Source organism: Populus euphratica, unplaced genomic scaffold, assembly GCF_000495115.2.
Source record: "Populus euphratica unplaced genomic scaffold, PopEup_1.0 scaffold37.1, whole genome shotgun sequence".
Taxonomy (NCBI): Eukaryota; Viridiplantae; Streptophyta; class Magnoliopsida; order Malpighiales; family Salicaceae; genus Populus; species Populus euphratica.
This window is the reverse complement of record NW_011499909.1, coordinates 126041-149217: the sequence shown is the minus strand read 5'-3', so window position 1 is coordinate 149217 and position 23177 is coordinate 126041. Positions and strand designations below refer to the sequence as shown.

At 33.2% G+C, this 23177-nt stretch overlaps 3 protein-coding genes and 1 pseudogene across 4 annotated transcripts; 2 read left to right on the top strand and 2 right to left on the bottom strand.

Annotated features, from left to right (window-relative positions):
* Nucleotides 1-1739: 1739 nt before the first annotated feature.
* Nucleotides 1740-2205, bottom strand: LOC105133709 (DUF3339-domain containing protein). Its single transcript, XM_011037793.1, has one exon. The coding sequence runs from the start codon at nt 2153-2155 to the stop codon at nt 1946-1948; it is 210 nt and encodes a 69-aa protein (XP_011036095.1). The 5' UTR covers nt 2156-2205; the 3' UTR covers nt 1740-1945.
* A 4660-nt stretch (nt 2206-6865) lies between these two features.
* On the top strand, nt 6866-15155 carry LOC105133708 (calmodulin-binding transcription activator 4-like). Its single transcript, XM_011037792.1, has 13 exons — nt 6866-7599; nt 7697-7822; nt 7904-8019; nt 8315-8403; nt 8651-8696; nt 8927-9407; nt 10591-10709; nt 10816-10906; nt 11002-11225; nt 12123-12802; nt 13195-13768; nt 13982-14275; nt 14767-15155. Exons 1-13 carry the CDS (start codon nt 7587-7589, stop codon nt 14872-14874), a joined length of 2961 nt encoding a protein of 986 aa, XP_011036094.1. The 5' UTR covers nt 6866-7586; the 3' UTR covers nt 14875-15155.
* Nucleotides 15156-15968: 813 nt separating this feature from the next.
* On the top strand, nt 15969-17151 carry LOC105133793 (uncharacterized; annotated as a pseudogene).
* Nucleotides 17152-18129: 978 nt separating this feature from the next.
* LOC105133707 (nuclear transport factor 2) lies at nt 18130-20519 on the bottom strand. Of its 2 annotated transcripts, none has more exons than XM_011037791.1 (2): nt 20072-20507; nt 18130-18367 (listed from the first exon to the last, which is right to left on the bottom strand). In XM_011037791.1, the coding sequence occupies exons 1-2, from the start codon at nt 20366-20368 to the stop codon at nt 18329-18331; spliced, it is 336 nt and encodes a 111-aa protein (XP_011036093.1). In that variant the 5' UTR covers nt 20369-20507; the 3' UTR covers nt 18130-18328. The 2 variants fall into 2 exon arrangements, with proteins under 2 accessions (XP_011036093.1, XP_011036092.1); XM_011037790.1 differs by lacking the exon at nt 18130-18367 and adding an exon at nt 18371-18723 and having other exon boundaries at nt 20072-20519.
* Between the last annotated feature and the right edge of the window lie 2658 nt (nt 20520-23177).

Sequence of the window (23177 nt, the reverse complement as noted above, 5' to 3'; positions counted from 1 at the left end):
TAAATTTAAAAAATAAAAAAATTAATTTATAAATACTCAGCCTCATAATTTTTTATAGCTTACATCTACATAAATTATTTTTTAACTTTTTAATATAAAATAACTATATATAGCCTACATCTATATAAATTATTTTTTAACTTATTAATGTGGGATAAATATACTATATTTGATGCCTTACATTTCTTTTTTACAGTTTACATTTATATAAATTATTTTTTAATTTTTTTTATAAGATATTAAAACTCTAAATATAATTTTTTATTTTATTTTATCATGTTAAATAAATTCAACCTGTAGACCTGAGATTTAGCTTCTTGCTTTTTTTAATATACTTAGATAACTTTCAATGTTGCGCTGTAAATCAAATTAATTTTTTTAATAAAAATTAAAATTATAAAGAATTATTTAATATTATTATTAAAAGAATTATTTGATATTATCATTATACTAACTAAATTGATCAAACTTTAAACCTTCTAACCCATTCCTTTGCCTATAATATGTTTCAAGGTGTTTGGACGCCTGATTTTTTTATCTACAATTGATGATAGTATTTTGAAATGTGTAAATCTGATAGTTAAACATGAGCACAAAAGTATTATATTTGAGGTGCAAGTATATTTCTGCCCTCCTATTGTGTTCGACCGCGCTACACTTCAGGCGTGCTGGAACATTTTTTTCTTGTGTCGTCATCTCTCCCTAATTAAGTTTTTATTGGGTTAAGGTGGGATAAAATTTGGAATCAAATTAAAGAGTGGTCAAGAATAATGGACAAAACTAAACCAGGACTGAAAAAAATATAACAGTTATTAAAGAATTAAAATCTAAATAAAAAAAATATTAGAGAATCATGAACTAGATTAAATGTAATGGAAAAGGTGTCTGGCATATGAAGAAGGTCGTCGCACTATAGCAGCACATGCGATCTCTTTTAAGCTCTAATGGCGACCATCCTCGGTGCCTTGGAATCATCTCAGGGAGCTCTTCCCTCCACATTGGCATCCATACACGTCAGCTTACAATGCGCTGTACCATGATTTTCTCAGGAAAACTTAAGTGGCTAGTTGGAAGTTGGAATATTAATACTTTGCTTGTTTGAATTCAGGTAAATTTTGCAATGTCACTGACACTGTCTTGTATTGCAAGTGATTATACATACCCTAGGCGTCCGATCCATGGTATACTCTGCTACTAAACACAGAAAGACAATATCATGTTTGAGGGGGGTGATGATACCACTCTTAACAGTTCATGACAACACCACATAATAACTTAGTATTCAGCAGGTTTGGTTTTTCTTCCTTTCCCTTTTTCTCTTGAGTAATGTTAGGCATGCGCAATGGATTTCTTACCACCACAACCACCCGCTTACATTTTAGATGCTAATGTAGCAGCGTGAGGTGACGAAGTGCCGAGCAAGAATCAGTGCTCTGGCTTAGTAAGGTGTATCTGTTGCCAATAAAAGAATATGATGACCCAGCACGCTAAAGCCTTTAATAGATCAATACTCTCGGTCTCTCACTGGTAAAATGTTTCCATGTCAGCCTAGCCACAAAAGAAATCAGGATACTGTGCCTACTCAACCTGTGTTTATAGCACTGGCAGCTGGAAGCTCAAATTCTTGCCAGTACTAATGACAATCGAGTTATAGTAATTCCATTGCCATTTACTACATTTTTTTTCTTTGAAGAATAATTAAGATACTAATTGAGGTCACGCATCACAAATTCTTGAAGTAACAAAGCAAGCAAGAGCTATGATCATTACGTTACACATATAACAATCAATCAAACCCTCTCTAAAATGTAAAATCATCATATTTGATATAACTTGCATTTGACAGAAAAGCAAACCCCACAAAACATCTACGATTTATTACACTTAATCTTGTTTTTCTACTTGCTGGGGGCAAGTCAATTGCATTACCCAGGAGCACTACGTGCTAACCAAGGTACAAGTGAACCTTAACAGCCAGCAAGGAAACGCAAATGAGAGCAAAATAGAGAAGAGTGTGAACCATAATTGATGCGCCACTTGTCTGGAAATTGCCAAACTCAACGTACCGATGTCGCCCTGGTACCTGAAACAAAAGCCCTGGAGTTAGCAGAATAAACAGCACCACAGCCATAAACACTGGACCCCAGTCTGACATTTTGCTCGGTTATTTTTCTCGGTTTTGTCAGGAACTGAGTTTGTGGCAGAGAGAACAAGAAAGCAATAATGAAAATTATAGAATTGTGTAGGGGTTTTTATATGGATGGAAAGGGAGACAAAGAGGGATTGCTGTGTGGGGCGGAACTTAGCCATCAAGTCACATTTTGGATTCTCTGCCAACCACCACCGTCTCGTTTCTCAAACTGGTGGTCTTTGCCTTATTGGCATGTGACCACACCACCTTCTTCTTCTTTTCTTTTTTAATTTATCGTTATTCAAAGATATTATTTTCACACCCTTATAATATCTCCAATATAGAGAAGATAAATGAATAGCTAAAAATAAAATATTAATATTTTAGTTTTTTATTGTTTGTTTTATACAATTCAAAGGAAAAGCCAAATAAAATACTAAAATGTTTTTTTTTTTCACAAATGTTATTTCTACATATCTCTTTAAAAAACCAAAACCAACAAAGTGTGACCACTAAAAAAGTAGACCAATTAAATAAAGACATGTGAAAAAAAATAACATTAAACATACTAAGAAATAATAAAATATTTATTTTTTTTATTCTAATATAAATAGTTCTTTAAATGGCTTTTTTTATCGGAATAAATATAGTAAAATAAGTTATATTTATACTATTCAAAATATTATTTTATTAATTTAACTTTTTAAAATAACATTTTGGATTGGAGATGCTCTTAGCGTGGTGGATTTACCTTTGCTCTTTGTATATTTATAATCAAGATGCTATTATAATTCTTGTCTAAGTTGTAATAATATCCTCGTTTTACAGTGTTCTCGTTGCAGAAACAATGTATTATTACTAAAATTACAAGGAATGTCATTGTCCCGAGGGCCGAAGCTAGGGGCTAAGATTTGAAAGTTTATTTTTTCTAGTTTTGACTCTAAAACTTCAATGTTTTTTTATAGGGACATAATAATATTAATGGCTTTTCTTCTTTTCAGGGCCGGGCCTGCCGGTCCTCTCCGCATATTTAATATGATAAAGAACAATTAATGTAACATAAATATAATTATGCATAGTTAATACAAGTGATTTATGGATAGTTAGGGTGTGTCGACAAATGCTTTACTATTATTATTATTTGCGTATTTATCTGCATTAATTGCTTGATATCTAACCCTGTAACGAATCTAAAATAAGTCTGTGGATTAAAGGGCAGGTGACAATTCGTATAAGAATAGCTTGCTCATTAATCATGCTTCTTTTACGTATGTTTTATACACTTTTTTCTTTATCATGTGCGTTTTATACACTTTTTAATACACAAACACATACATACCATCGAATGTGTCATGTCCAAGCAAATTAAAGGACTGCCGGCCATTGGAGTGTTGAAACGACAAGTATCGATTGATAATATAATACGTAAATTTTATACGGTGTTTTTTTCTGTTTAAGCAAGTTCAGGGAACAAGACCCCCGTGTCCAAGTGCCTTTTCTCAGTACGTAGTTGGATTCAGAGACGGGAGGTCGGATTAAGCAGCTGGGCTCGACTTCATCGTCAGATTTTCTCAAGAATTGGGTTATGCCGGTGGCTTTAATTGGGACACCAACAGGACCACTTTGTCTTCTCACTCTGCCTCTGATTTTCAATGCCAGACAAACCTTCCATGAACAAAAAGATGGTCAAGAAATGAGAGAACTTCCATTAGATGGAAGGATTTTTAAGTTCGTTTGATTCACGAACATGATGATTCTTTATAAAAACATGTAATTATTTGTAAGAATGATCCTGTATGGATGGAAGGAAATAATGCTTCTTGGGGTAAATTCAATTCCACCTCAAGTTTTTTTTTTTTTTCCTTCATTGACATCGTTTGAATATTTTTAAATTTCAACCTCAAGTTTTCATGAACACTCCTGTCATTGAATTCCACCCGTTTTGACTGTCGAATTAGTTAGCGGATTCACATGTTGTTGTCAATTTGCTTACGAAAATATAATTTTATTTTTTAATTTACTCAGATAAAAATCTAAATGAACAAAATTCAACCAACATTAATTTTATAGAAACCACTGGATTTAATATGTATTTGTATTTTTTTAATATTAAATGTGTGTTTTATGTTTAAATTTAAATGCCGATTTTTTTATTTATTTTGACAATGACAATTCCTATTCAATGAACAAGGAACTTACAAATTGGTTGGCGTTGACAACAAGGGAAGACATGGAAACTTCTCAATCTGTCCCACCCTCTCAGTTAATTGCTTTGTATTTTGTGACATAGTATAAAATTATATCCATTTTGACGGAATGATTTGGTTACTTTAAACTTAATTCAAATCAAATTTTATTTTAAATTAATTTAAAAATTAATCTGATAAAATCTAGGTAGTAATTTACCCGGTTAAATCTATCTAAACTTAAAAAATTAATTAGATCAATTCTAGATATATATTTTTAATTTTTATAAAAAATATCATTATAGATTTTTTTTAATTAGAAAAAAACTACACTATTTAAAAAAAGATTAAAAAAGTAGATTGACTTAATACATCTATAATCCAGTTTTTCAAGGGGATTACTTATTGCGGTCGTGGTTGAGTGAAACATGGTGGACTTTCCTACACTTGTGGTAACCGGCGAGGAAAATCACCTGCCGTCAAAATAAGCGGTCGCAAATCATCTACCATTCTCAACAAGGCATCCCGGTTACAAATTAACATGGAAATGAAGTGTTAATGTATCGAGTTTTTAGTTGAAAAATAATATAAAGTATATATTAAAAATTTATTTAAAAATTTTAAATTAAAATTAAAATCGAAATAATATAAAGTATATATTAAAAATTTTAAATTTAAATTTAAATTATTTTTTAATATAATATCAGAATAATAATAGTTAAGCAATTACAAATTTATATATCATTATTTTTATTTATTAGATAAAAATTAAATATTAGGTTGTATGAGACTATACAAGGTTAAAATTTAAAGGGGTTTAACTTGAAATGATATATTAGAAAATAATATAAATTATATTTTAATATTTTATTTTTTAAAATTAAATTGATTTGAAAAATGCATATATTATCTTCACTGTGACATTAGGGCAATGAAATACATGGAACAACTACTGCGAAAATCATCTTAATTTTTTTATACACGTTTATGTTACATATATAAAAAAATAAAAACTTGGACCACATATTTTCAATACATGTCAAATAAATTTCAAATAAACATGTGATTAATTTAACATGATTATTAATAAAACAGAAATTATAGATCTGGCTGTGGTCCATTAGAATGCAAAATAAGGATTCTTAATTATTGCATTTTGTTTTAAAAAAATGAAATTTAAACCAAAGTTTTATAAATTATTTTTGAAAAATAAAAAACGCTCTCAAGAAAAAAAACAGTTTATTGCCATGTTTGATAGGACTTTAACATATTTATGTCAAATCAAATGTTGTGAATTTATGTGAGGTCGTTTGAACATGAGGACAAGGATGACTCTAATGCAAAGCGTATTTATGATTGGACCAGCCAATGTTTGGATGTTGTGCTTTGAAAATGTAAGTAGATATCATGATTATGTAAGAAAGCTATTTTTTTTTTATATTTAATAGTATCATAAAAAATAAACTAAAAAATATTTTCTAATATTTGATTATGTTATGAAAAATAATTTATTAATATTTTATTTTTTAAAATTTATTAAAATAATGAAGAACAAATTTTACAAATTAAAAAGTTAAATAAGAATGAAATTAAAAAAATATATAATTTCATAAATTATCTCAAATAAAATAAATAATAATCAAAATAATAAATATCAAATGTAAAAAAAATGAATAAATTAAAATAATAATAATTAATATTTCATAAAGTATTTTAAATAAAATAAATGACAATTAAAAGAATGAGAATCAAATTTAATAAATAAAAAATTTTAATAAAAAAATAATAGGAGAAAAGCAGATAATAACTATAAAAATAAGGACTAAAGTTAATATAAAAATTAAATTTTTAAAAATGAAATTAAAAAATAAATATTTAAAACAATATATATATATATATATACATAAAACAATCAAAGTTGAGGATCAAATTTGATATAATCAGTAAATAATGATATTTTTAATTTTTTCACAATTTTCAGAAAGTGTTTTCCATCTAAATTTTTCAGAAAAATACTTTCATGAAAACCAAGCTAAATTTTTCTTTGACTAAAAAATATTTTTCGTTGACTAACTTTCCTAACAGCAAAAAAATATAAGAAAATTTAGAAAGTGATTTCTTAAAAATCACTTTCTGAAAAACAAACACAGTAAAAAAAATATTTTTCTGAAAATCAAGTTTTCTTCAACTGAAAAGTGTTTTCCATTAACCAAAAAGTATTTTTTATTGACCGAAAATTGTTTTTTGGTGACCAACTTTTTTATTGACAAACAAACACAGAAAAATTTAAAAAATAATTTTCTAAAAATAATTGTTTAAAAAACAAACATTACCTATATTTAATTTCTATTTACTAATTACATATATTAAAATAATATATTTTTATTTTTTAAAATTTATTTTGAAATCAACATGTTTAAAGATATAAAAACATGAAAAAAAAAATAAATTTTGATCGAGTGGAATGCATCTTTAACAACGTGTTGTCAACGCTTCTGTCTATATGGTCCCCCACACCCCCCCCCGCCCACCACATTCGCCACTATACTGAGAACAGTCAAATAACCGAAACACCCTTGAAATACACCGACCCTCTGATACCACATCTAATGGAACCCCACCGGTGCCGGAATCATGATTGAGAGTGGACTCGGATGATGTAGTCAACAACACAACAAAGTTTTGCTTGACTTCTCTGTATCTGACGGAGTCAGGGGTAACTCAGAAATTATATCGGGCAGGGTACCTCATAATAGTTCCTTGTTTTTATGAAGTTAAATTGCTGGCTATGGGCTCATCTAGATATTTCGTGAAAGGGTTAGTTTAGTACAAGGGACAAATCCTAGAACAATGTCAACGTCAAAATATATCGGGTATAATCGAAACACCAGATAATTTCCTTCAGTGTCTCCACGTTTTCGTTCCGCTGTTTTGTTTTAATTTTTCGTTTATTCTCTTAATAGTTGAAACCTCAAAAACGGTGTGGTAAAAAATTCCAGCCCCCTCTCGTTCGTTTCTTCCAGTTTTAAGCTTTAAAAAACCGGTCCAGGATTGATACATCCAGGCCGTAAGCACGGTATACTAGTTAGAGAATTCCGTTTCTTGTTCCAGTAGAATTCGTGCTCAATAAGTTGGAGTCCCCGGTTCACATGATCGAGTACAAAGTGAAGTGAAGTCTGTCTTTCTTTGTTTTCTTTTTTTGGTTCTCTCTCTGCAATTCTTCCAGTTGGATTAATTTCTTCTCTTTTTTTTGAGAAATTAATTCGAACATGCTGCAATCAGGTAAGATTTTTATTTATTTTGTTTTAAAATGAATTACTGTAATAATATTCTGAAGATGATTAGCAATTTTTTTTATTGAAATTTGGAATGGAACCAGGGTATGATATCAATAGTCTGTTTGAAGAAGCACAAACGCGGTGGCTGAAACCAGCAGAAGTGGTTTTTATATTACAGAATCATGATAAGTATCAGTTCACAGAGAAACCACCTCAAAAGCCAACCAGTAAGTAATTTATGGTTTTTTTTAATTAATAATTGAAAATTAGTACTAATTAGTCACTTACAGTGTGAAAGTGTTGAACAGGTGGGTCTTTGTTTCTATTTAATAAGAGGGTTCTTAAGTTCTTTAGAAGAGATGGTCATAACTGGCGTAAAAAGAAGGATGGAAGAAGTGTTGGAGAAGCACATGAAAGGCTTAAGGTGCTATTTCAACGCCTTCTAATCTCAATATTCATTTCTGTATTGCTTCAACTCCTTGGCACATACAATCACCATTCACTTTTTTGTGTGGTTGTCATCATTTTCTTTTAAGTATATGATTATTGATCCCATTCATAGTATTAGGTATTAGATGCATCAATTATAAGGATGAATGCATTAGAATGGTGTCCTACAAGTTGAAAATGCCTGGTGGACAGGTTTAGCGAAACACTTCTAGTGTTTATCTTAAAGTCCATGGTGTTCTGTGTATTGACATTTTTACTTGGATGATTAGGTTGGAAACGTTGAGGCTTTAAATTGTTATTATGCTCATGGCGAGCAAAACCAAAATTTCCAGAGACGCAGCTATTGGATGCTGGACCGGTGAGTATAGTCTGTACTGTTATGCAACTATTTGTTTCCTTTTATGATGTGCTGTGATCTTAGAGAATATCTCATATTCATTAAAGCTTTTGAGGCAAGTGGAAATGTAAGTTTTATGCAAAACACAGGAAAGCTAATCTAACATTATCCTCAGAATCAAGGCCATTTTAACTCTCACTTTTAATGAGAAAGGAATGGATGGTAAAAGTGTTGGGTCATATCTGCTGACATATTACTTTCTTGGCAGGGCATTTGAGCACATCGTGCTTGTCCATTATAGAGACATCACTGAGGTGAGCTGTTAAGACCTATGCAAAAACAACAAATTCTGTAGTATTTCTTGTTTCAACGTTAACATATGACCTTGCTATTTCCATCATGCTTGCTCAACCGATCACTTTCACCCTCTCTATTTTAGCTGGCTATCGGTCCTTTGGTTTGGCATCAAATAATTTCTGGTCAAATGTTGCAGAGTCTGTTATGAGTAGCAAATTAATGTCACCATTCACTTATTTGTCTACAGGGAAAACCGTCTCCTGGATCTGCTGCACAGCTATCACCCATATTCTCTTATAGTCCTGGCACTAATACTAGTCAGACGCAAGGATCTACCTCTGCAATTAGTAGTGTATATGAACCATACCAGAGTTTTTCCAGTCCAGCATCTGTAGATGTTAGCTCTGGATTAGGTATCAAGGACAATGGGGTGGATAGGACAGCAGAGTTAACTAGTTCTGCTAATAATGAGGTTACTCAATTTTTCCGAAGGCTGGAGGAGCAGTTGAGTTTGAATGAGGACAGCGCTGAAGAAATTGGCCCATTTGGTGCTGAAGAGGGAGCCATAAATGATACAAAAATTCTGGAATATGTAAATAACATCTCCAAAGAGGATCAATCTAAGAATTTACTTCATGGATCCCAGTATATTGTTGATTATCAATCTTATGGTGGACTTGCTGGACATCAACTAGAGAGAAACAATCTTGCACCTCTTCAGGATGCAGGTTTGTTTTGTCTTTATTCGGTGCTTGTACTCATTTAAACATGACATTCTTCTTCTGCTAGTTTATCGAAGCTGCATTATGTCTGGCTGCATTTAATTTTATTTGAATCATTTCATTTGTATCCTTGTGTCATGTTTAGTATTGGTAAGCGTCTTTTTTTCTATATCTGACATTAGTTTCTTATTCGTATCATTAGTTTCATTTAATTTTATTCAGTGTCACTGGCTTAAAATTTTGCAAGTCCAATTCTTGAGTGCAATGTTTTGTTTGCTATTGTTCTGGGTTTCAGTTTTATTAATTTCTATGACTTAGCTCAGGTGGTCATAAATGGCTGGGTTGTCTTATATCCGTGGTTCAAATCTTACCTGTTGAGAGAGAGGCGTACCAGAGATTCCGGAAGAGGTTTTATTTGACAGACAGTTTGTGAGTAAAAATCTCACCATAATACTCAAATAAAATAAGGGAAAATAAAACTCCCTCACAGATGAAGTCCAATGGATTTGTTTTTGGTATGATGGTCAATAAATGGTTGAGAGGAATACTAGAGTCGTGATTGGAAGGTGAATACAATATACATCTTTCTGATTCTGTAATTGTCCCAATGTAAATTCGAGATTGTGGACCTGACACTTGTCTTTCTTACAGCATATGTTTTAGTTCTATTAGAATCACAATTGTGTTGAAAAGGGAAAAGAATTTTCAATGTCATCAGATGTTGAGGCTTGATGAGGTTGAGGCACTGAGTTTCATTACTCTTGAAGTTGCTATTCAGGATATTTCACACTAGCTTGTACATGGCCTCTGAGAATTAATGGATTAAAAGTGATCTTTTGATCATGGATGGAGAGGTTATTCATCTTCCAAGGTCCACATTTTGTTCAATATGATCCTTTTATTTTAGTTGTGGTCTGACCACCAATTATTCTCCTGTTCTTTGAAAACCTGGAATTTTGGACTGTTGGCAACCAGCTTGCTACCTCCTGAAAACACTTCTTGGAGATTCTTTAGTCATTCCTTGCTAGTGTCACTCCATGCTTGTTCTTGCATTGGTGCTGTAAATGGAAACTACGAGATCTACTAAGTTTATGTTTAGGTATCTGCCTTCATTTCTTCATTGATATATAAATAAGATATAATAGGAAAGAAAGCAATAAAGAGCTGCTAATGGCTTTATGGTTTTTAGGTGATAGTGGCGCCTACCAGCAACCATATTCACATTATTATACAGATGGAAGTGAAGAGCCCCTTCCCTGGAATGAAGGGATTGAGTCCTATAAGACTTCATCAGGCATTGAGTACCAGGTGAAATATATGGACACTGTAAATGGGCATATAGCTTTCTGTTACCTCTTTGATATCCTCTTATATTATGGTTGTATTGTTTATGGATGGCTGCATTTTTCAACAGGAAAAGACCAAGTCCTCTTTAAGTACAGAACCAGCTGAAGAGCAAGAAAACTCTTATTGGATAAATTTCAATGAACCCAATGTCAGAAACTGTATGATATCTTATTCCCTTAATAGTGATTGACATTTTAATTTTCAGCATCTAATGAACTTGCATCAAGCTTTTAACATTTTTTCATATTACCAGCTTCTTTGTTGCTGCCTCAAGAAGTTGAAAATTTTGAACTCCCTGCATATGCTTCTGTGATAGAAACACATGAAAACAACTCCAACTTCTATGCAATGCTATATGACCAAGACCATCTTGGAATACCCAATGAAGCAGATTCAAATTTGACAGTTGCACAGCAGCAGAAGTTTACTATCCATGAAATATCCCCAGAATGGGGTTATGCCACTGAGGCTACAAAGGTACGGGTCATCAGATTCCATGAACTGCTATGCTCTTTACAACATTTCTCATTATTCATTCATTAAGATGGCAGTATTATTCCAAGAATGGAACTGTTGTGTAGTTTGAAGAATGTACAAACCCATTAATATGCATGTAAAAATAGGCTGCTCCTTCAGTGCAACGTGACATACTTCTAATTTGATAGTACAGTTTTCCTTGTTTCTGGATGTGTTCGTACATTTCTTTTGCTTTTATGCTTTCACAGATGCATCCATCTGACACCATGTCATGTGAGATGTGACTAGTTTTATGCTACCTGACAGCCTATTTGCAACCAACCTCATTCTTCACCAGGATAGAAGGAAATGGAGGAAACAAATCTCTTATAACTTATTCCTAGTTTATGATCTGGCTAAATTGGTTCCTGAATTCAATGAAGACAGGTTTTAAGAAATTAGAAAAACATGACTATATATTCCAGGACACTGAGGTGATTGAATGCAGCATGTACTCCATGATCATGTTGAAAATAAATTATAAAATCAGTGCAGAACCAGAATCATCTTATGCTTGTCTGATGCCAATTCTAAGTGATAGATTGCTGCACTCTCTTTCTAGGCTAAGAGTAATTCAAAATTTCATGGACAGCAATCCCAACCCTGGTTCTGATCGGTACCATTTGAAAAACCAGATAAGACTATTTATTGGAAATTCAAGTGTCCTTCCTTTACTCAATGTTTTGGTGAACCTTCTTTGAACTACCAATTCGCTTGCAAACTAAACAGCAAGGATCTCATAAACCTTCCTGATGCACCACTGGACTTCTCTTATGCATTGTTTTGAGGAGTTTTTTCTTTCTAGATCTCAATTAAGAAATTCAAGTCCAAATTTTCAAGCCTTGATTCTCAATGCAGGTCATCATTGTTGGATCGTTTCTCTGTGACCCATCGGAGTCTTCGTGGATGTGCATGTTCGGTGACATTGAGGTTCCTCTTCAAATCATTCAAGAAGGTGTCATTCGTTGTGAGTCTCCTCCCCACCATCCCGGAAAAGTCACTCTCTGCATTACTTCTGGCAATCGGGAGTCCTGCAGTGAGATCAGAGGCTTTGAGTACCGAGCTAAGGATAGTAGTTGTGCTCACTGTATCTTATCCCAGACAGAAGCTACTAAGAGTCCAGATGAGCTATTGCTACTTTTCAGATTTGTGCAGATGCTGTCTGATTGTTCTTTGCAGAGAGGAGACTCTGTAGAAATGGGAATTCATCTTCTGAGAGAATTGAAGGCTGATGATGATACATGGCGTGATATCATAGAGGCTCTCCTAGTTGGCAGTGGAACTTCATCCATGACAGTTGATTGGCTTCTGCAACAACTTCTGAATGACAAGCTGCAGCAGTGGCTTTCCTCCAAGTCTCAGGAAGGACATGATCAACCTGGGTGTTCATTTTCCAAGAAAGAGCAAGGGATCATTCACATGGTTGCTGGGTTAGGCTTTGAGTGGGCCTTAAGCCCAATTCTCAGTCATGGAATCAGTATAAATTTCCGTGACATTAATGGATGGACTGCTCTCCACTGGGCTGCTCATTTTGGAAGGTAACTTAAAACCTGATGTGTTTTCATAGTTTTTTATATATTGATTTTGGCTGTAGAGATTGTTGGTCTTAAAAAAGAAGAGGCTTACAACTTATAGCTCAAGGGAATATCCATGGATACTTTCAACAAAAGGAAAGGGCATCTAGTTATAGACCTGTAATTTCCAGTATATGTTTGGAGCTCTTGAAAAGATTGAGTTGACTAGTTTTGAGACAGCAAAAGATGGAATGGCAGAATTAGCTTCTAACTCGCCTATTTACCAAATGAACTAAAGCAGAAAATGACTACAGATGATGTTGTGAGGTTATGACGTAGAATGTATTAAATCTCATACCAAAATTGTTATAATTGCCTAGTAGTTTTTGAATGGTGATCATTATTTTCTGTGACAGGGAAAAAATGGTTGCTTCCCTTTTAGCCTCTGGTGCATCAGCTGGGGCTGTGACTGATCCGAGTCCACAAGATCCAATTGGCAAAACCCCAGCATCCATTGCTGCCACCAGGGGGCACACGGGACTTGCAGGTTATCTTTCGGAGGTGGCACTAACTAGCCATCTTTCATCTCTCAGACTGGAGGAAAGTCAGCTTTCTATAGGCTCTGCTGAGGTTCAAGCTGAAAGAACTTTAGATAGCATCTCAAAGGAGAGCTTTGCTTCCATTGATGATCAGATTTTACTTAAAGATACCTTGGCTGCGGCAAGGAATGCAGCTCTGGCAGCTGCACGAATACAATCTGCTTTTCGTGCACATTCTTTCAGAAAGCGATTACAGAGAGAAGCTACTAGTTTAGATGAGTATGGTATCTGTGCTGGTGAAATTCAAGGGCTTTCGACTATGTCAAAGATGGCCTTTCGTAATAATTCTCATGTGATTAATTCAGCTGCATTATCCATTCAGAAGAAATATCGAGGATGGAAAGGTCGCAAGGATTTTCTAGAACTTAGACAGAAAGTTGTGAAGATACAGGTTCTATATCTTTTCACCACAGATCTAATTTTATCTTTTGTTTTTCAAAATAGCATGTAATAAAATCATGACCAGTGTGCTTTAGTCAGCATGTAGACAGCTCGTGTATTGATGTATCAAATAGCACAATCAATGAGCCATTGAGTATATAACATACATTCATTTTGATGAGTACAGCAACCTGGATTGAGCACTTTTTTGGTATTTTGGCAGGCTCATGTGAGAGGCTATCAGATTAGGAGGAACTACAAGATAATATGCTGGGCTGTTGGAATTCTAGATAAGGCAGTATTGCGGTGGCGACGCAAAGGAATCGGTTTGCGAGGTTTCCGGAATGTGATGGAATCCATTGATGACAGTGAAGATGAAGATATTCTCAAGATTTTTCGCAAACAGAAAGTGGATGGGGCTATTAATGAGGCTGTCTCACGTGTGCTATCAATGGTTAAGTCTCCAGATGCACGTCGGCAATATCATCGGACGCTGAAACAATACCGCCAAGCTAAGGTAAATAGACCAGAAAAATGTGTTTACACTTTACATGGAATTTGAATGTCCATGATTTCTAATGCAGATGGTTAGTGTTTTTTAAGCCTTTTAGATCTAAGCATCAGATGATTGTGCAATTGATGGGATTTTTTTGAATCAATTTGATAGAATTAACAAGAAACAATGATGTAATTTTGTTCTTTTTTCATGCGTGTTCTTGAAATATGATGAATCCCATATCAAGTTGTTTGATAATGTTATTTTTAGCCTAATTACACTGTTGAAAATATAAAGTCAGGTAAATATAAAGTCAGGTATGAAGAGGTGGATAAATTGTGAGTTTCTGCCATTTTATCTTGAATCAACCGTCAAATTTTAACATCATCGTTCCTACTATTATTTCACCATGATTATCCCAAGAGAGTCACCGTTTGATTTTAGTGTTTCTGTGGTGGACAGATGTTGATTTCTTTTGGCCTAACTTGTGAATTCTTCAACCATTCTTGCAGGCGGAACTTGGTGGCACCAGTGAACCAGCAGCATCTACTTCTCTGGTCGATGCGACTGAGATGGAAAATGATCTTGTACCATTTCAAGTAGAAGCAACTTCTGATTAATGTACTTACCGATGTTCACTCTAGTTGACTGATGTTAAGTTTGGATTGGAGGGTTCTGGATTCAACCGTGTATAATGGCTTTTGCATTCACAATAGTCTTTAGAATGATTAGCGCATTATCCCATGTTGATTGGTTAGACGCTGCTTGTAAGTTCTGTAAATGGTCTCTGGTGAGTTTGATGTAGTTTCTATTTTCTCTTGGAAACCAACATAAATTCTTCAATGTGTAAAGTCATAAATCTAACCCTATTACACATGCATGACCGTGTTGATAGTCCTGATCTCTCTCTCTCTGGAAAAGTAAACTATGTACATTGATTTTGATATCATTCATCATCATTTCAGTGGATTTAAAGATAATATAAATAATTAATAAAAATATAATTTGATTTAAAATATATATTTAAGATGAGATTTTTTTTAATATTGAGATAGAAATTATATTTTATTGATTTGAATCAACTTGAACTAAACTATTAAGTTATATATTTAGTCATGAGATTATAAAAAAATAAATCAAAATAAATTATAAAATTTAACTTTAATAAATTTAATATTGAATAATAAAATTATAAAAAAATAATTAAAAAATAATTTAAGTTTACTTGGGTTAACCTATCAAATTGGAGATCCAAATCATGTCAACAAGATAATTAAATAATAAAATTATAAAAAAATAATTTAAGTTTACTTGGATTAACCTATCAAATTCGAGATCCAAATCATGTCAACAAGATAATCTAATAGAAAGTAAATTAAAATTAATTATAAAACTTAATTTTCAATCAATTTAATATTAAAAGATAAAATTAAAAAAACCATAAAAAAACCAACCATGTCAGTCAAGGTTAACTTGCCAAACCTAATACCTGAGTGATGAAATAAAAATAATCTTGTAGAAAGAAGACTGAAATAAATCATGAAATTTAATTTATTATTAATCAAATATTAAAAAATAAAATTAATTAAAAAAAAACTTGAGTTATTCAAATTAGCTGGTAAAACTAAAATAAATTTAAAAAAATATGTAATTCATGTTTTAATAAACTTAATATTAAAAAATACAATTGCAATTATATATATATATATAAAATTGTGGGGCTTAAAGGTCTGGTGAAAGATATGTACCAGAACCTAGTTGCCTCGTGAGTCAGAGTCTCAGAGGTAACTCTGGACATCGCTAACTAGGCAACTGAGATGGAAGAATTCACCATATTGAGGATCTAAGTCATTGTTAAAAGAAAAGAAAAAAATCTTCCCTTTATGTACGTAAAATGAAGAATTGATGTTGTTGGAGCTTAACTAGTAGAAATGCAAGCAAAAGGAACTCCGATGTGTCGCCTGAAATTGTTGGCCGAAGTGCAAAATGCAATAGACAGCGCGCTATGGATGGTTGTCATTTTGAGATATTACAAGGCCACGTGGCCTCTTCTCAAACATGATAAGCTTCCATTTAGAGGGTTCGACTAGATTCATTTCATCATCTGACTTGCTTTGTCATTTCTCCTCCCATCCATATCATATTCATAGCCTAACCTAATTAGCCATGGAAGAATCAGCCAAGAAACTGGAGCTCATTGATCAAGCAATCAAGAAGCTCTTAGCGGAGAAAAGAAACAACGAAACCTCTTGTGATGATGGTCTCCTCCCGGATGATAGTGATCAGCTTCTCTCCAAGTTACTTTCTGAGGTAAAAACATCTCTCTAGAGGAGTTTTGAAATCATTTCGTGTCTGATTTGACTTTCTAGAAATAATATCTTTCATTTTCGTATTGGTATATTTGAACACGGGAGGAAGAAATATATGTCTCGTTGTCTTGGTTTGAATGTAAGATTAGAATTAACGTAGCTAGTCCCGCATGTATTAACAGTTGGAATCACTAAATGGGGATGATGCCAAACTTGTGCAAGTTATCATCTGCAACGGAGGATGTAAATTCTCCTGCAATCCGTGAAGCGGTGTCAAAACATGGGGAAGAAGGTCCTGCGTATGGTGGCAGCAGGGAGAATGCTGCAGCTGAAGAGATAGTGAAAGAGCTTAGAAAAGTGAGGAGGCAGAATTTTGTTACTCATTGCCTTCTTTCAGCGATGATTGTCCTCACTGTTGCCTGGCAGGTATCTGAGGTGTCCCTCATTTTGAAAGTTAAAGATGGGTTGAGACACCCGTTTAAATCCTTTGGAAGCATGTTAACTGGGATGCTGAAAGATCCCAGAGCCGATGACCAAGATCCAGAAAAACAGCAGTCAGAAGAGTTTCCTGTCAACGTTCCTCTTTAAATTCTGGAGCTTCCACATATCGATTTAGGTTCTAATGGTGAAAAGCACTCGTAACATCTCGAGTGCATTTGAAAGCGAACCCTGGAAGGGTAATCTAGTAATCTATCATGCTCTTCCCTGTGATATGATCTGTAATAATTCATCGCTAAAGTGAAGGACCAGAACTCTGCCTATCCGATGCATTATTGTATTTGTATATTCAGATTTTCTAGAAAGCAAATGTTAACAGTCTTCATGGCATCCAGGTATAAAAGGAAAGTATGTTGACTTGTTTAGATGGCTTGAGATTTTGGAAAGCAAAACGTAAAACATTACTTCTCATCGCGTCTAAAATGCGAGCAGCAAGGACTGCTGCTTTTTGAGTGAGCTGCTGCCGTACTGCAATTTTGAGAGCGACTGCAAAACGAAATCATTAAATAATCAACATCGAGGGTTCCAAGCCGACCGAGCCAATGCGTTCCCTTTTTGTAAAGAAACAGTTAAAAGAACTGCGGATACCACAAAACTTCATTTGGTGAACAGCCTATCTTCCGAATGAACGTTGAAAATTGATGTAACATAAATTAAGGATATTGGCCGCTGTGGAATAGAAAATGGCTATGGCCATCGTTAGGCAACAATAAATGGCTATGGCTATAGTCATCGTACATAGTGGTTCACCTGGACTGCTATGTACGTTCAACATCCAGAAATGCTAATACGTCATGTTTCTTGACCATAAGGCCAGATTTCTATGTTCTAGTGTGCAAGGGAAGCGGAGCGCCAGAGATTTTTTTGGATACTGAACAAGCCACAGACAGCATTAGCTATCTAAAGCACCACACGGCGAAAAACTACAGTTCAATATCTTATTGCCTGCATTCAAGCTGAAAAGTGATCATAAAAACAGTAAGCAAGCTCTACAGCTGAAATGGAGCACAGCTGTGCAATTCAATAGCAAGCTTCAGCTATCAGGAAGAATTTGCTTTGACAACCAGGTCAGGCTAAACAGATTCGAAAATTGAGAGTGCATCTGGAGCCTTCGGAACATATACATCACAACATTTTTTTCATATCTGACAAGTCAATTGGGTCCATTTGGCCCTCCATGGAGGAGGGCCCCCGGAAACCACCATGATATTTAAACATGGAAACAATGGCATTACTCGGGTAATTTAATGTGGATACAAACCACATGCTACAAGTAGCAAGAGACGGCAGTAGTTGAAAGCAAAATCTCAAACACCGAACCATGAAGTTTAGAATTCAATTTTTCAGAGAAAGTTCAGAAATCTCCAACACCAGTTTCTTTAAACAGTAATCCAACAAAGTATCTTTACCAATTCAACCAGCCACAATATAGCAATGTACAAAATTTGTGAACAACGCAACATTAAATAAAACCAACCAAAAATCCCAGTGTTCATTTAAAATGCCTAGAACTGAACAGATATAATGAAAGATGTTTTAATCCAGGACATTATGAGCAAATTAGATTTGGAGTGACCATTCTTGTCTTCAAGCATAGTTCAACCTGAATATGTCATTGAACACGTAAAAGCTTCCCTGTGGAGTTGGCATTAAATGGAACATCTGAGAGCAGAATGTACGGCAGGAAATTTTAGTTAGGATAATAAAAGGAAATATTTACCTTTTGTCCCAGAATAGCAGATAAAGAAATAGATGCATGATGGAACATACACCACAGAATTAAACTTCAAAAGATTTAAAGATCACATAGATCAATATAACCATCCACCAAGTACTTTAACAATGCTAGAAAAAGGACAGGACAAAAAAAGGTCAGCGCCATATCATCATATGCTAACTTAACACTGGCCTTCGAAATTACATGCACGAAGAATTCAGATGGACCAAATTGATAGATGCCAATATACAAATGATTAGAGAACCCGTCCCACTAACAGGAGAACTCATCCTCTACCTGCTAAGCATATGCAGGTCTATCAGCTAGTTAAAAGTATGCACTTAGTACCCAAAATTGTATAAACCATAAACAATGAACCTTAAGACAAGTGAAAACCTTACTACTTCCCAGTAGTTCACTGACAGGAAGATGTCTAACAAAATTAGCAAAACACATCCAAAACCTTTTTCAAAACCACCTAAATAACGAGCTTCTTAAAGTCCTCATAATCTATCTTACAACAATGCGAGCTTCTGACAACACAAGCATTCATCAAACTGGTTTCATCACAAGAAACATAATGAAGACCAACTCCAAAGACCACAAAGAGTTGGGGTTTTCAGTTTGAGCTTTAGAGCATTTACTCCAACGTTTAACTGCCCTTGTCTAAGAGATTTAATCATTTGAAGTTTTATCCACTGAAATGAATAGCCACCTATGAAATTGTCGGAGGTAGAGCACCAAACAAACTTTCAAAGAACAGAAAATATAAGTGTCTAAGCATCTCATATATATCCAATAAATAAAAAAAACCTTGAGCAACAATTGGAAACAAGGAAAAACACACTTGGTTGAAAATCATACAGTAGCCCAAAGAATTTGCATAAACATTAAGAAATGGTCCAGCCCAAAAGTATTTGCAGAAAAAAAACCAAAAAAGTTACACCATTGTAAATAATAGATTAAAAAAATGGGTACCGAGAAAAAAATTCATTTCAGGTCCCTGCTATTTCAAGAACTTAAAAGGCCTTTAAGACTCTAGACACGCATAAAATAGATACAAATATAATAATATAACTGGTAATTTCTAGAAGGCGCCCACAAGTAAACCCTAGATCTAGCAAAACGAATAAATAATTAAAAATAAACAAGAAAACAAAACACAAATTATTATTTCGAAAAAAAAATTAAGATCCTAACGGCAACAATTAATTTCAATTAGATCGCGAATAAAATCTGTTAAAACCACAGATCAATCCAAGCACACCTTAGAAAGAGATTAAAAAGAAATACCTGGCTGAACTTGAGAGCATGCTGTTCACCGGCGAGCTGGAGATTACCGGAGACAAAAACAAGCATACCACCAGCAGGACCAGAAGGCTGGCAATCAACGGTAGTGATGAGATGCTTGCACTGCTGGAAAGGGAGAGCAATAAGTTTAGCAACAATATTCTGGGATCCCTGCGTCTTCTGACCTTCAAAAGTAAGCATGGAACCGTCTTGATACAGATTCGCTAATCCAGCTCTGTTCGCATCGAACGTAGAATAGTAGTGCTCAACAAACGCCTTTGCTACTTGGTCTGGATCCATTCCAACCGATTCTTCTCTTCTCTTCTCTTCTTTTTGTTTCCCTTTCGCTCTCCCCCTCTCTTTCTTCTTCTCTTCGTTTCACAGTGAGTGGGCGAGAGGGAGAGGGTTTGGGGATGGGTTTTTTAGTTTTGATTTTATCTGATCATCCAACGGTTAGGATTGACAGCTGGTTGGAAACGCAAGGGATTTATTTTGAAGATTGTACTGTACACATCCTTTGTCTGCGTCCATTTAACGCAAGCTTTTTCTTTTTTCTTTTGTTTTTTTAATTACTTTGGGAGAATGTTGCTGGACACTTTGAAGGCTAAATATTACAGGTAGCAGGGTGGGTCACGTGCCCTTTTGCATTGCCACCTAACAGTTTTTTTTTAAAAAAAATTATTTTTAAAAAATTATTTTTAATTATTTTAACATATTACTATTAAATATAAAAAATATTATTTTCATATATCTTTAATCAAAAAAATATATTCAAAAGTAATAATTTGAGTTTTTATAATTCATTTTTTTTATTTTTCTTTTGAAAGAATAACTCATAAGTTTTTTATTGAAAGTAGTATTTAACCCTTTTAAAAAAAATTATTTGACTTTATAAAAGAGTAAAATATATCTGACAAAGAAAAAATATTCCTAGTTTTAATAAAAAGAATCTTTAATTTTATTAGAGAAAAAATAAATTTGTACTATATGAAATAAGTGCTCGACTAGGTCCAGGTATATTGCATCTGGTGGTTTGCTAGGCTTATATATGCTAGAGCTCAGTGTTTAGTTAAGCCCAAAAATGATGAGTTATCGACACGACCAAAACATTGATGTCTTCTCCCAAATATAAGAGTGTCGAAATAATAAATAACCTGATAAGACCAGAGTCGAACTACAAGGAGGTTAAATATATAAATTATAAATAATAATAATGATGATGTAAGATTAATGTGAAGATTAAATAATAAAAAACAGCTGTTATGGTTGAAGGATTCACTAATGGTATTTCAAATAAATATAATATAAACTCTTTTTATTACTTAACTAGAAACTACACACAAAAGAGGTTGCAATCGGATAGCTCATTAATAGCTCATCATAATTTATTAACATGATCATATTAATTACATTATTTAAGTAATATCAAACTTTTAAATATTTTCAGGAATTCATGATGCTAACTTATGTTAGCAATAAATCAAGTTCCTTTCATAACACAGGTGTACGTTATATCATACAGTTGGCTATGAAAGTATCAAGTATTTGTTGTACGAAGTGTTATACAACATAAATTTAAATTAACCATTTAACAAGTAAGGTATTAAGAATTAATAAGATAAAAATGATAAAACATGTTAATAGCAAGTTGTTTAGGATATAATCATTGAAGTCAATATTAAGTTTATATTATACTTATCCTAACACCATTAGTGAAACTTTTTCACCTAAATATAATAAACTTAGCTAAACATAATGAAGAAGAGAAACATAAATAAACAAGAAGAGAACATGATTATAAAAGTACAGTAAAGGAAATAAAAGGCATAAATAAGATATTAATGAAAGTAAAACTTAAACATTACAAAAATATAAAGAAAGAAAGCAAGAATATGATCTTGATCTGAAAATCAAGATACTTAAACGCATGGCAAATGTCCTTTTTTATAGGCTAAAATTCAGAACTATTGATTTGATGACTGATTGTTACGTGGGTGACCACCTCTTGACTTTATGACAATCCTTATCTTCTTCTCTGAATAAAATAAAGATGCTTAAACGTATGGAAAATGCCTCCTTTTATAAGCCAAAATTCAGAACTATTGATTTGATGACTAATTATTGAGTGAGTGGCCACCTCTTGACTTTATGACAATCTTTATCTTCTTCTTTGAATAAAATATCATTGATAACATTAAAATTTGAACAAATAGTCTTCATGACAGTTTTAGAAATTTGTCTCAATTTTTTAATAAAAAATAATTAGTGCATTTAGACTTCTAGAACTCGAGAAATGGGTATAACACTGAACAATGTATGGGGTGCAGGACAGATTCTAACTTCTTTGTTGTTGCTACAATTTGAACTTGAAAACTGACTTTTTAAATCTTGAACTCTTTATGAAAGTTTTAGGCCTATGTCTTAGCTTTTTATTTATATATACCAGACTTAAATCTAAGTTTTACATCTTCATTTATGATCTAGTAATCAAATGGTGTTCCACTTTGAATTTAACCAGCATCTCTTTCATAAGCTTAGCCCTCTCTTTGTCTTCTCAATTTCAGTAGTTAAACTCATTAATAAATCATTTGATTTATGTGATAGAACTGCATTTAAGATGAACACTTACTATAAATTCAAGGTATTTTATATTATCAGACTTGTTATTATAAAATATATTTTAGTTAAGGAGTTATTGATACTTCAAGTGCAAAATGATGATATAAAATCTTGATAAAAATATACTTTTAAGTACTAATCAGTTATCACCTGGGCTTTAATTCCTTTAAATGAGGATCCAAAAAAATATATTATTCTATTAGTAGCCTTATAAGTCTTTGTGTATTTTTATGCAAAGATTTTTTAATGGTTACTAGTAGAATATAAAAGTTTTTTTACCTTCCTTATAGGATTTGGTTATCCCGCATAGAACTATTGCGATTTTCTTAGCAAGATGGCTTATCTTTATTAAAGGGGTTGGCCCATGGGGAAAAAATGATGACTTGTATTTTGTGCGGTAATTGAGTGAATTATTGAAAACCTAAAATGACATGAAAAGTTATTCATCCAATGATATGGGTAGAAAGATATTTTCTTTATAACCTAGTCA